This window comes from Nuphar pumila, chromosome 3 (assembly GCF_984573655.1).
Source record: "Nuphar pumila chromosome 3, dmNupPumi1.hap1.1, whole genome shotgun sequence".
NCBI lineage: Eukaryota > Viridiplantae > Streptophyta > Magnoliopsida > Nymphaeales > Nymphaeaceae > Nuphar > Nuphar pumila.
Genome location: NC_143251.1, coordinates 46310823 through 46324183, shown reverse-complemented (window position 1 = coordinate 46324183; position 13361 = coordinate 46310823). Strand labels below are relative to the sequence as shown.

The window sequence follows — 13361 nt, the reverse complement described above, 5'->3', positions numbered from 1 at the left end:
GATTGGAATTGGAATTTGCAAATTGAATGAAATGAATGAATATGGATTTGAAAGACTTGATTTTGAGGAATTGATAAAATCCTTTTGTATTTTTGAGAAATGCAGTGTATTTTGAAGTTAGCCTAAGAGTGTAGGCTGAATGTGGCTAATACGAAGATCATAAATCTGGGTCTCATTCATATTCTGACTATGACCATAAATACGAATTTCACCGAGTTTGTCAACTCCCAAAAAGCTAGTGCACGTGTCATTCGTGTAGACCATGGTGAATTTGTAAAAATATGCACATGAATGACAAGCATAACAGTTATATATCAAAGTTCAAACTATATGCAATGCAAATCCTAATTTAAGCAGAAATTGAAATTCTTATTCCAAATTTAACCATAATTTACATCACTAATTGAATTTAAATAACTGAAAATAAAGTCTTCAATATCCCTGAAAAACTAAAAATTTTGTTAGTGAAGATATGTTGGCTTTTCTAGATTTATCCAGTAATATCTAGAAATTACTAGATTTTGCTAGATATAAGCCTTTTTCATGATTTCCTGATATAAACATAATGAAATAAGAAATAAAATTAAAGAAATATAAAAATGGGATTTGAAAATTCGAAATTAGTGTCAAAATGACCAAAATACCCCTGATAGCAAGACTATGGCCTTGAAACCAGGGTTTTTCAGAAAGATATTTTATAAAAAATGGGGTTTTGGAATTCAAATGAAAATAAATCAAACACAAGATGATGTTATATGATAGAAAATGAGAAAATATAAGTTAGGGATTTCGAAATTGAGATCAAATGACCAAAATGCCCCTGATAGCAAGACTATGGCCTTGAAATCAGGGTTTTCAGAAAACAATTTGATAAAAACTTTCAGTTTAGGATTTAAATGAAATCAAATGACAGCCAAATTGACCATGAAGTGTCCTAATATGATCCTAAACATGAACAAACTCTAAAAACATGAACTTATACATGAAAATCAAGAAATATCATGAAAATCATGATTTTGGCAGTGTTTCGGGATTCTGCGGGTACCCTGTTTCGCAATTTGATCAATTTAAGCACCAAACGATATCCAAAATTCATAAAAATTGGTATGTGTAGTCCTTGTAACCCTAGAATTGAATTGGAAATAGAAAAATTCAATTTTGACAAAAATTTTAATTCAGAATTTGCATAAAACCCTAAAATTTACTATTTTTTGCCCATGGATCTGTACCTATTTTAGTGTTAGACCCAAATCAGAGGTCAAAACACCATGAAAATTCTTAAAATTTTACATAGATAAGCTAGACAAAAGAACAGAGAATCTCCTTTTTATAGATTGGAAAAATCATCTTTGATGAGGGAGATATCCTTCCGGCAATTTGGACTTAAATATAACAAATATAAAATTGATTAAAACAGGTACTTCCGATTGAAAATACAGAAATAAATAGATGGCTTCATCAAAATTTTCTGAAATTTTAGCAGTGAATAGTAGACAGATAAATAATGAACTTTTTTTTTACAGATCATGAATCAGATCTACGGTTAAGGATCTATGATCAGTACAAGTCGAATTAGGGTTTTAATAAATCATAACAAGTTTTAAAACATGGATCCGACTTTCTGACAAAGGAAAAATATCAAACAGATACAAAAAATTATGAAAAATTTACAGTAAATAGCCTACATTAACACGAAGCCACTGGACTTTACGGATCTCAAATCAGATATAAAAATTGGATTTTGAAAATGTTAAAATGAAGATTAAAAGAGGTTTTTAAAATGAATAACAATAAAAATAAACTATTAGAATCATGAAAAATTAGAGTCCTAACCTGACTAGGACTCTGAGACAGAGTTCTGATTCGAGTGAAACTCTGAAAATCTGGCATTTTTGAAAGATAAATAAAATAATTTTAAAAGGTTTTTTCAAAATTTGATAAAATGAGCTGAAAAACAAAATTAGGATCAGAGTCCTAGTTCAACTAAAACTCTTGAAATAGAGTCCTAAGTGGACTAAAACTCTACAAATTTGTTTTTTTTTCAAAAAATAGGCGAAAAGGTTTTAAAAACAAGTGAAAATGGGAGTTAAAACAAAAATCAGAATAGAGTCCTGATCCGATCAGGACTCTGAGATAGAGTCCTAATTCGACTAAAACTCTAGAAATTTTGATTTTTCTGAAAACAGACAAGAAGAATTTGAGAGCTTTTCACGAAAATAGGTAAAAACAAGATAAAAGTTGGAATCATAATTAGAGTACTGATCTAACTGGGACTCTGGGACAGAGTCCTAGTTCGACTAAAACTCTTAAAATTTAGGGTTTTCTAGAAAAACAAATGAGAAAGTTTTATAAAACAAGTGAAAATAAGATAGAAATTGAAGTAAGGTTCAGAGTCCTGATCTGACCAGAACTCTGAAGAAGAGTCCTAATTCAACTAGAAGTCTAAGAGTTTTTGGTTTTCTGAGAAGGAAATGATGAGATTTTAAAAGGGACTTTTGAAAATAAGTGAAAATGAAGTAAGAAAATGAAATCAGGATAGAATCCTGATTCGATTAGGACTCTAAGACAGAGTCCTGAAATTTCGAAACTCTTTATTTTTGGGGGGTTTTGAAAGAGAACAAAAGGATTTTGAAAGATATGTTCTTAACCTGGTGAAGATAAGCGAAATACGAGATCGGGGTTAGAGTCCTGATCAACTGGGACTCTATGATAGAGTCCCAGAATTTTGAAACCCAGTGATAAAATTGTAACAATTTTGAAATTTGGTTTCTGAAAAGATAAATGAAGAGATTTTTGAAAGATTCTCTAAAAATTGAAGTCAGGGTCAGAGTCTTGATCTAACTGAGACTCTTGAATAGAGTCTTGGTTCAACTAAAACTCTAAGTTTTTGACTTCTTTCGAAAGATTTTAAAAGGTTTCCTCAAAAATAGGTGAAAACAACAACAAAAGATAGAGTCCTAATCCGACTGAAACTCTAAAATAGAGTCTCAGCTCAACTAAAACTCTAAAATTTTGGGCCAAGATAAAAGATTTTGAAAGATTTTCTCGAAAACAAGTAAAAGTAGAGGTAAAATATAGAGTCCTAATCTGACTGAAACTCTTAGTCAGAGTCCTAGTCTGACTAAAACTCTATATTTTTGACCAAAATGAAAGATTTTAAAAATTTTTATTGAAAATAAGTGAAATAGAGATGAAAAGCAAAGTCCTAGTCTGACTGAAACTCTGTGATAGAGTCCTAGTTCAACTGAAACTCTAAGTTTTTGGCTCTTTTGAAAGTCAGATAAGAAGGTTTTCAAAAATAAGTGAAAAATAAGAGTAAATGATGAAATCGGGATAGAGTCCTAATCTGACTAAAACTCTGGGACAGAGTCCTAGTCCAACTAAAACTCTAGATTTTTGGCCAAAATGAAAGATTTTCTCGAAAAGAGATAAAAATAGAAGTGAAAGGTAGAGTCTTGATCTGATTGAAACTCTAAAGAACAGTCTTAATCTGACTGAAACTCTAAGATTTTGGCCAAAATGAAAGGAATGGACAAAGGGATAGGACTACTTCTGGTTTAAAACAGAAATAGAATTTTGAAAAGGCTTAAAAAGGTGAAAAGACAGAGTACTAATCCAACTAGAACTCTGAAATTTTGAGAAATTTGAGAAATGAAGGAATTCAGAAGCGACACCACCTAGATGGGTCTCATTTGAGAACTGAGATAGATTATTTTTTAAAGAAAATATTTTAAAATAAAAGAATATAAGATCTTGGGGTTAACAAATGGCAAATGTCAATTTAAAAACCCAGATTTTTGAAATTGTTTTCGAGAGAAAGGTGTTAAAATTGAATCTATATTAGATGTTTAGAAAAATAAGAGTGCTAGATCTCGAAAATGAGATGAAATGCAATGGAATGATATGAAATGATGAGATATGACATGAAATGTTATGTGAAATGCAAGCCCTGGATAAAGGATTTCAGGTATTGGACCACGATCGACAGTTGTACCAGTTTTAAAAAAATAATAAAATTAAACAAAATGATTCAAGAAATGGGTTTTGTCCCTACAGAGCCAAGAGTGGCACTGAAAACTGGGGTTTTAACTGGTTTGAACTGAAATGAACTAAGTTCTAGGGTTTTAGAACTCAAATGAACTGACAAGACACTGGCTCAACTAAACTCCTAGACTGAACGATCGAGAAATGATATCATTTTCTTAGAGAAATGATCACTGGAGTGAAGTGAGTTACGAATAAGAACTGGGTTTGAGCTGGAACAAAGATCAGTAATACTGAGATGAACTAAAACTAAAGCTCAAACACTAGTTCAACTGGCTGGACTTAGCTCAATTTTAGCTGAAATGAGTTGAAATGGGCTAAAATGGACTCCTAGACTATGATAAATGAATTTGAACTGGAACCACACTACTTGAACTCCTGGTGAGCTCATATTAGACTCAGAGAAATAGGGTCAACTAGATTTGACTGACCCGAAAACAATTGATTGGGATTCAAGTTAGAAATGGGCTCATTTCTCAGGAAATAAACTCATTTTGGCAGGAATGGTCAGAAATAAACATGATCTGCTCATCGCGAGCTCAGGTGAGCTAGAAATGACTGACATTCTAACTGTTCTGAGCTTAAAAATGAGCTTGGTCGACTCTGACTGACAATGATCTAAGGTGACCTATGGGCAAAATGAGAATTTTACTTACAGAATTGGGGTAAAATGACACCTAAAAGGGGACAGACCTAGGGTTAGACTCCTATACTGACCTACAGGTTTGGCATCTATGGCAGAGGGATGTCTGGAAATGAACGAGAAAAATTTGGGGTGTTTACAGACCAAGATCCAGTCACAGTTATAGTTGAAACTTAAAATGATCCGCTTTGGAATAAGAGTGGATCTGGATCCAAAATTCAATCGAAAGATTCAGTTAAACTAAATCGGAATTGTAATGGATGCAAATTAGGTATAGTGTAAATACAAAATGAATCAAAAAAAATTATACAAACCCAAGGACAATCGAAGAGTAGAAAGACCATTTTGCCCTCGATATGCTCAACTAGTAAACGAGGCATAACTTTGCACCCTGATATCATATTTAAGTGATTTTTAGATCTTTGAATTCTTCTCTTCGAGTAAGATCCATTAGTAGGAGATGTGATGACAAACTCTAAAATAACGGATTCAGAGTTTGGCATTAAAGCCCAGGGGTATTTTCATACTTTTTTTATAAAGGTGAGACTTTAAATGATGATACAGGTTATTCGTCTATTTCAAATTAGAATTTACGAGAAGACTAAAGTTATTCCTTAGAATTGAAATTTAAGTGTTTCAAGTAAGTAAATATTTATTAATTTCTCCTTAGTTAAATAAAATACATGTTAGTTGGTTTATGCATCTTTAGATATGATTCCATGAGTTTTAAGTATGTTAGTTTTATTTTATTTTGAATAGAACAATTGTTTAACATGCTTAGGAATCAATAATCTTGATATTTTGTATGATGTTTAAATGAGATGATACATGCTTCTTGCTTTATGACATGATTTAAATTATGAATGTGTCCTATGTGAAGATAATCATAATATTGCTGCATGTAAAAGATTGATGTATAATTTTGAGAAATGAGTATAGAGTTTCGGAATAAGATCTGTCCTGAGAATGTCACGCTTATGCCTTGGGAGGGGCATTATAAGTCTTGTAACTTAATAAATAGACTTTATGGTGGGTTGTTATCCTTAAATGTATAATATGTGAATACGTGTTAAAAGTTGTTAGTGGTCATACATGGATGATTGTATAAGGCACTAACTTTAAGAAATGAAAGTTGAAAGAATAATGTAGATATGATAACAACACAGAGCATGATAAGAAACACTACTAAGTGAGTCATGGTGTAGGGCATTGTTGGAAGTGTGTACCTCATGTGTACCTTAGGATTTGCTCAAAAATTCCTAGGTGACTCTTAGGGTTTAAAATATTGTCTACTAGACACATGTAGGATGTAGCATTGACCACAAAACCTTGAGAACAGGTATAGCTTTTTAACACCTTGAGGGCAGGTATAACTCATTGAGTACCTTGAGGGCAGGTATAGCCACCCTATCTCTTTGGTTAGCTACAAATGAGCATTTTGTGATTCTCGGCTTGCAACCGGTGAGCAGATGCAACACTTTGTGTCTATAGTTTGGGTCGATTTGGAGTATGTTGTTGTGAGTGGTTCATATGTCTAGCTAACGCCGTAGACTTTGAGTTGTCTATATAGGTTGCTACGCCTAAGGAAGTTATTTTCGAAATAACTTATTAAAGTAGAATGTAAATGTTTACTTTGAGAATGATCATATAAAAAATGATAAAGGGGGTAAAATCTATACACAATATTTATGTTTAGTTAGTAAACTAAACTAAGATTAGGAGCTTAGGGCTCACTACAGTTGTAACGGTCGTATCAAATTTCTAAATGAAAACTTACTGACTTGTAGACTCACACCCTCTCTTGATTGTAACTGTAGATTCAAGGATTGATGCCAACAAAAGGAACTAATAGTGGTCGTGTGACTCAACTGCCATCAGATTTCATCATACTCAAAGTATTATTTAGTTTACATTTTGTGTTTATTGTGCTTATGTAATTGTGACATTATTTGGATGATAACAGTTATTATTAATGGATGTATAAACCTTTAATTCAGTTATTATGAAAAAAAAAATTGACATGATTTTGAGGTCATTTTGGTAAAAAAAATTTAAAAACTAACCTCCAAAAACCCGAGCTTGAAAAACCTCAGTTTGGGTCATTACAGATGTCCTTTCTCGCATGACCAAAAAACTTGTGAGAAGGACCTATCATGAAGGATGGGTTTCGACTACTATATCAAAAAATGAAAAAGGGAGGGAAAAAAAGCTGGTAGAGGTTCAGCATTGGCTTGGTTGACATGGATAACTGTAAGTTACTCGAGTAAGGAACATTGTCACGAATCTCGTTCCATCCATTGCTTCTTTATTTCCATTTGAAATTGTTCAACTGGAAAACCCTCCCAAAGGAAAGCCTCTAAAAATTCTCAGAAAAAATGCAGGCATATAAAAAATAAAAAATGTGCATAAACCATAACAGATGTAATTATAAAAAGTTTGAACCAACGTAAAAATCGAGAGGCATCTCCTCTCTAGGCCGTGGCGACGACTGATCGCAGCCCACGAATAAACGGTTTTGTTTTGGTTTTATAATTGTTCTCCTTTTTCTTTTTATTAAGGACGAGGAATGAGGCTGGGCTCCCCATGGTTGGTAGGAGCTGTCATTGCACGTCTTCTTGTGGTGGGAAGTTGCAGGTTCAACACCCTAGTGGTAAGTTGAGTAATAATTGGTGGGGTCTGCCTAACCCCAGCTTGCCTTTGAGAAAAAAGGGACGAGGAATGAGGCGAATACATTGACGGTCAGATTTTTTAGGTGGGTTGGGGTGGGGTTGAGGAAGAGTTAAAGAAAGAGTAAGATCCGTTGGCCGAAAATATTCTCGGTCAGACAACGTAACATGTCAACCACGTGGGTGGATCCAGTGACTTTTTGGTAAAAATTGGCAACTGCCCTTTGTTGTTGGGGGCGAACGATCCCAATGTTTTTCAAAAGGCAAAGCCGAAAACGGCGGCAAACGTGGAGGGACCACAGAGCCAGCCAAAGTAACGGATATCCCCCCCAACCCTTCTCTGGCTGTTTGCTTCTGCGTGTGTGGAGAGAGAGAGAGAGAGAGGCCGGGAGCGAGCGATCTATCGATCGATCTTGGATGGTGATGGGGATGGAAGAGAAGTTGTTGGATGAACTGATAAAGCGGTTATTGGAGGCGAGGAAGAACAACAATAACAACGACAGCGTCAACAGCAAGTTAGGGGTGAAGCGGGTGCAGCTGATGGAGTCTGAGATCCTGCAGCTCTGCTACGCATCCAAGGACATCTTCCTCAGCCAACCCAACCTCCTGGAGCTGGAGGCCCCCATCAACATCTGCGGTACAACCCTCTCTTTCTCCTTCTTCCTTTTCCCCTTTGATACCATGACACTGGCCTTTTCCTTTCCTTTCCTTTCCCCAATGCCCTGTTTTTTCTGCCCATAATTCTTAATTCGGATTTATTTAAATTGTTAAGGTTCGTTTTGCGTATATACAATGAGGACCATGTGCTCCTCCCTTTTCTTTATTAATGCTTTTGTGATGTGGTCGTTGGTGGTGGTTGCCGCAATTTAGTATAGGATCAAGTTGATCGGATTATGTAATTCCATAAAACATACATGGGTGCTTTTGTGTCTCCTTGGCTTGAGGTCTCCTCGGGGTGTCTTTCCCCTTGAAGAGAGATCAGTGCCTTGGTTGGTGCAGGTTTAGATTGCTATTATAGATCATGACAGAAGCATGTTTACCAAATGCTTGCAGCCTTACAATGTTTCTTGGGAAGCATGCTTATTTGAAAGCGCATTTCCTGGGATATTTATATTGCGACTCCCGTACATAGGAATGTCTACAAGATACACAATTCCCTAATGGCAAAGAGAACCGCAGTCTCTTATGAGTGAGTTATCAACTCCTTTTCTATAAATCTTTCCTCAAAACGTAAAATTGCATGTCCGTGTCTATGGTTAGAAAAAGTAAGACATACCTTTGTAGGTTTTAGGAATAAGAAAACCTGGTTATTGAGCTAGATTGCATTTTATCTTTTAGTAAATCAGAAGGTCAGATTAGCTGACCTTGGATGGTGATGGTGTTTATCATATATTATGGCAATAGTGTCTTTTACTTTCAAGTTTGAAAAAGTTTTAGATGTCTTCTCCCCTTTTACACTTCTCACATTGCTTCCTACTTGCTTAACAGACCTAAAAGGTCTTCTGTTTTCTATCGTCTTCAGCTTGGTTCTGTTTCCCTTCAGGCCAACAATTGAGAAAGCAGCTACGTGTTAGTGAAATATACACTACTACGCCTGTTTCCATTGTTGTTGTATCTGTCTGACCTTGGAAAGCAGGGATTTCTCTCCTTTTCCCTCTTTTCACTATATTAAACACCTATTTCTCTCTTTATCTCCTATAGATTTTACATACAACAATGCTTTTTAGGTCCATGGAACCTGGCATATACTTTCCTTCTCAATCTTCTTGTGAGTAATTCCTTAAAACATGCATAGACAATTTGTATCTTTTTCTTTACAACATTGGTTAATCTTATTAGTTCTTTCAAATTATCTAGCAGCACAAGCCATCAGAATTGGTCCAATGAATTTTGTATTGAATGGTCTAAAGAATCTCTAAAATATCCACCATATCTCCCAAAAGAGCAGGAGAGTTTATTTTTTTCTTTAAACATTAGAAAAGAAGATTGTATGACTTTCTCTCCTAATCCTACTATCATAAGAGAAGTTGTAGTCTATCCTCCATATCATTTGTTTGGATAGTTTCCTTAGCAAATTAGATTTAAAGAAAACTTTTAGAGCCATTTTAGATATTCGCTTCTATGGATTTTCTCACTGAATCACCTTTCTTTTTCTTCCAATCCAAGATTCAACTTTCGAAACTTTTGGATAACCTATTTCAGATGTGCATTCTTTGTAATTGCAATGTCTTGTCATTATGAAGTTATGAACCATGTACTTGCTTGGGCTTGCATAAACTATGCAAATAAAGCAGTTTGGACCAAACTGCATCAGAAATGGCCTCGTAGGTGCCTAATGACCCTATTTCAAGCCCAACTCTTAAAACACCAATATGGTTGTTTGCAATTGATGTGTACATCTAAGCATTCCTTTGAACTTTGAAGTGATAGCATTTGCTCCATAGAACGAGCGTGTCTTGTCATGCAGCGTGACTTTCCTTTTTATCATGTAGTTTTAAAGTAATTTTTGCATTTTTTTTTCAGACTTGAAGGTGTATCAAGTAATTTTTGCATTTTTTTACTTCAGCTGGTCCTTCAGTCATGTTTCAGATTAGGGCCTGCGTAATTCTTGAGCATTAGCAAAATACTCTAGGGTTAGATCATATATGTTGCTTCAATCGACACTTGCTCTATTGATGAAGATTTAGCCTGCATTTGACTGTATATTTGTAAGCAGTTTGCCAGTTGCATCTTATTGCTTCTTTACTAGGATCTCTTGCACGCTCTTTTCATGTTTAGATTTTGTGGAAAATCCCATGTGATTACCTTTTGCTTTCAGGAGTACATGAGAAAGTATAGTGCAAGCTAAAAACAAGTTTAGCTAACAATGGCAAACCTGGCAAATCCATTATCCATCTCCAATCGGTGGCTGAGGTGGGAATAGTGGTCCACAAGTCTTGCTTAAATCGAGGATTGTTTTGCAAAATAGGAATGATGATCTTGGGGCATTCCTTGGACACATGACCAAGCATATATATCATCAAGTATAGTTTGGTGTGCACATGTACGCATGCAGACATATATAAAAGTATTGCCAATAACTTTTGGACAAAATGGCTCGCATTGCATCTCTTTGGGAATGTATCTGAATATTGTTATTATGTTTTCTTGCCTCTTCTCTGTTTCTATTTTTCCTTTTTATTTGTCGTTGCATGTTCATGGCAACAGTTTTATGAGAGCCTACGGGGGGCCTCCTGCAAGTTCACTTTCATTTGAGACAAAAGATTTGGAGTATGGGTTGCAGCCACATATTTGGACGCACAGAAGGCTTCCATTACCATCTATCCAAGTAGTGGACCTGTTTGGAGTTGTAAATCATTGTAGCATATGGTTTCATGCATATTTTTAGTTGAATTGTTTTCCAGCACAAATTTTCTTGGATAAGTGATGGATTTTTTTTTTTCAGAAATATTAGCAAGATTTCTCTAATGGCATTATCGCTTTAAAGATTTGCATCAAGCTGCGACTCTTTGACAATCATCTTAGGTTCCTGGCAGGTGACATCCACGGTCAGTACACAGACCTCATCCGACTGTTCGAGTATGGTGGCTTCCCTCCAGCTGCCAACTACCTGTTCCTGGGTGATTATGTAGACAGAGGCAAACAAAGCATAGAAACTATTTGCCTACTCTTAGCATACAAGATCAAGTACCCCGAGAACTTTTTCCTCTTGCGAGGAAACCATGAATGCGCATCAATCAACCGAATCTATGGCTTCTATGATGAATGCAAACGCAGGTTCAGTGTCCGCCTCTGGAGGACTTTCACAGATTGTTTCAATTGTTTGCCTGTTGCAGCTATCATAGACGATAAGATTCTCTGCATGCATGGTGGATTGTCACCAGAAATGGAGAGCCTGGAACAGATAAAGATGATTGAACGACCAATAGATGTGCCTGATACAGGGCTGTTGTGCGATCTTCTATGGGCAGATCCCGACAAAGATATTAAAGGTTGGGGCGAGAATGACAGAGGGGTATCTTTCACCTTTGGTGCAGACAAGGTGGCGGAATTTTTGAAGAAGCATGACTTGGATCTCATCTGTAGGGCGCACCAGGTAACATTTTAGTGCTGCTCAAATCATCTCAATTTTCTTTGTGAAGAAATCACCGTATATCCACTTTAGGCATCTTGGTTTTGATCCAACAGTGTTTCCGATTCAGGTTGTGGAAGATGGATACGAATTCTTTGCAGATATGCAGCTTGTCACCATATTTTCTGCACCTAATTACTGTGGAGAGTTCAATAATGCCGGTGCCATGATGCTTGTCGACACAAACCTGCTCTGCTCCTTCCAGATCCTCAAGCCTGGAAAGGGAAAGACTGGATCCACTTCCAACCCTTCAAGGTCAGGATGATAGCCAAGGTAACATTTTTTGTGTGCAAAATGAAAGGGAAAAAAGATCCTGGTGGAGGCACAAAACGATACATGTTTCAACAAGAGGAATGTGCTGCTAACATCTGCAACGTTTACATCAGAACAAGGTTTGCAGTCCCCTCCAGAATTGACAAGCTTGTGTTTGTTAGCGTAAACGTCATCCAGATGCATATCCAAAAAATTGTTCTGGGACATCCTGATAAGAAAATAAATGGCTGGCTTAGTATGATCACTTTTCCCTTGGCCAGCAAGACTTCTTTGTTGCTTATTAACAGTGAAGAGAAGGTCCTTAGCACATTGTTGTGGCACCATTCCACTGTAATTTGAGTCCATTACTCTAGAAAAAATAGCTTTTGCTGTTCACAACCCACTCGATGTTTTTTTTTCATTCTCCTTGCGACTATTCATCTTATGGTTTGGGAGAAATGTATTACAGTGATAATCGCATTGTATATACAGACAACTCTCACAACACAAAATATCAGCTTGCGACTACATTAATGTAAAATGGGATTAACTGAGAAGGGAAGCGAGAAAAATATCTTGGATGCAGCCAAACTTCACCGTTCAGGTTCTGGAGGCAAATGTCGACCTAGCACCAATACTAACATCACCGTGACTTTGTTTCACTTCCTTTGCTCCTAAATGTTGAGAGAGAGAAGAATGACCTTGTTGCTGTGAACGCATATAGTCAGTTTAAGTGAAACCAATTCTTTGAAGGAAGCTCAACATAACAAGTAAACGTTAACCAGAATAAGCTTCAGCTTTAAACAGTTATATAGCAAGCTCACCTTTGGTTGAGGCTGCAGTTGCAGAGATTTGGTCCTGTCGTATTTTTGGGGAAGACTGAGTAACATTGCTAAGACTGGAACGTTCTGAAAATTGAAACAGCAGAAAGAATGATAATCATGTAATAAAATTGACTACTACACGAAATTTAAACTTAATGATATGTTTGTGAGCATCATACCACAATAACCCAGGACACATTTTTCGTACACGTATACAAAAGATGCTCTTTAATCAGGAACCAGAAGGTGGTAGAGTTAAAAGATTAGGAAGCCGAATGAGAGCAGGAAGCAGCATCAAATATTGGGATTGCATGGCAAGGACTATTTAAGCAGGAATATAAAACCAATTGGTTTCCTTGAATGATGGTTTCTTTGCCTTTTTCCCAGGAACTCAAAATGATATTCCAAGTATAGTAGGCAAAGGCATATGCTTCAGATTTTTTTGTCATAAGATCTAATATAACATGGATAATTCGAAATGCCCAATGCACCCGTGTTGGTACTGGTACTGGGTGCTTCTAGGTTATGGTACATGTAGACATATTGCATAGTATAAGGATCATTTTTACCATATTATGAATATTTCACACTGTACATTTTTCTCTTCATCATTTTAGTTGAGTTTTCTATTTACAGCAATATATATAGTATGAGACAGTATTTCCTTCCCATGTGGGTAAGGAACCCCCTAGTTAGAAGTTGGAACCCATAGGGAGAGGTTTTTTTGACCAAATCTAACCTCATGGATGTGTTCAGCATGATCAAAATAGCAGGAATCAACCCTTGAATCATGGTTTATA

The 13361-nt window shown here is 35.9% G+C and overlaps 2 protein-coding genes across 3 annotated transcripts in view; one reads left to right on the top strand and one right to left on the bottom strand.

Moving 5' to 3' along the window:
- Positions 1-7761: 7761 nt before the first annotated feature.
- LOC149842784 (serine/threonine-protein phosphatase PP1 isozyme 2-like) lies at positions 7762-11982 on the top strand. The gene is made up of 3 exons (XM_089999438.1): positions 7762-7990; positions 10890-11449; positions 11556-11982. The coding sequence occupies exons 1-3, from the start codon at positions 7771-7773 to the stop codon at positions 11748-11750; spliced, it is 975 nt and encodes a 324-aa protein (XP_089855564.1). The 5' UTR covers positions 7762-7770; the 3' UTR covers positions 11751-11982.
- A 105-nt stretch (positions 11983-12087) lies between these two features.
- The window catches only part of LOC149842783 (uncharacterized), a 45704-nt gene continuing 44430 nt past the window's right edge, over positions 12088-13361 (bottom strand). For both annotated transcript variants that reach the window (XM_089999435.1, XM_089999437.1), the window contains exons 10-11: positions 12562-12645; positions 12088-12445 (exon numbers count right to left, since the gene is read on the bottom strand). In XM_089999435.1, coding sequence (XP_089855561.1) covers positions 12381-12445; positions 12562-12645 — 149 coding nt within the window. In that variant the 3' untranslated portion in view covers positions 12088-12380. The remainder of the gene's footprint in view (positions 12446-12561; positions 12646-13361) is intronic.

What these genes read in the sequence shown, in the direction of transcription:
- LOC149842784 (XM_089999438.1), top strand. Translation starts at nt 7,771, where the DNA reads ATGGTGATGGGGATGGAAGAGAAGTTGTTGGATGAACTGATAAAGCGG. An exon ending in GGCCCCCATCAACATCTGCG is followed by an intron (nt 7,991 to 10,889) that starts GTACAACCCTCT and finishes GGTTCCTGGCAG; the next exon opens with GTGACATCCACGGTCAGTAC. An exon ending in TCATCTGTAGGGCGCACCAG is followed by an intron (nt 11,450 to 11,555) that starts GTAACATTTTAG and finishes TTTCCGATTCAG; the next exon opens with GTTGTGGAAGATGGATACGA.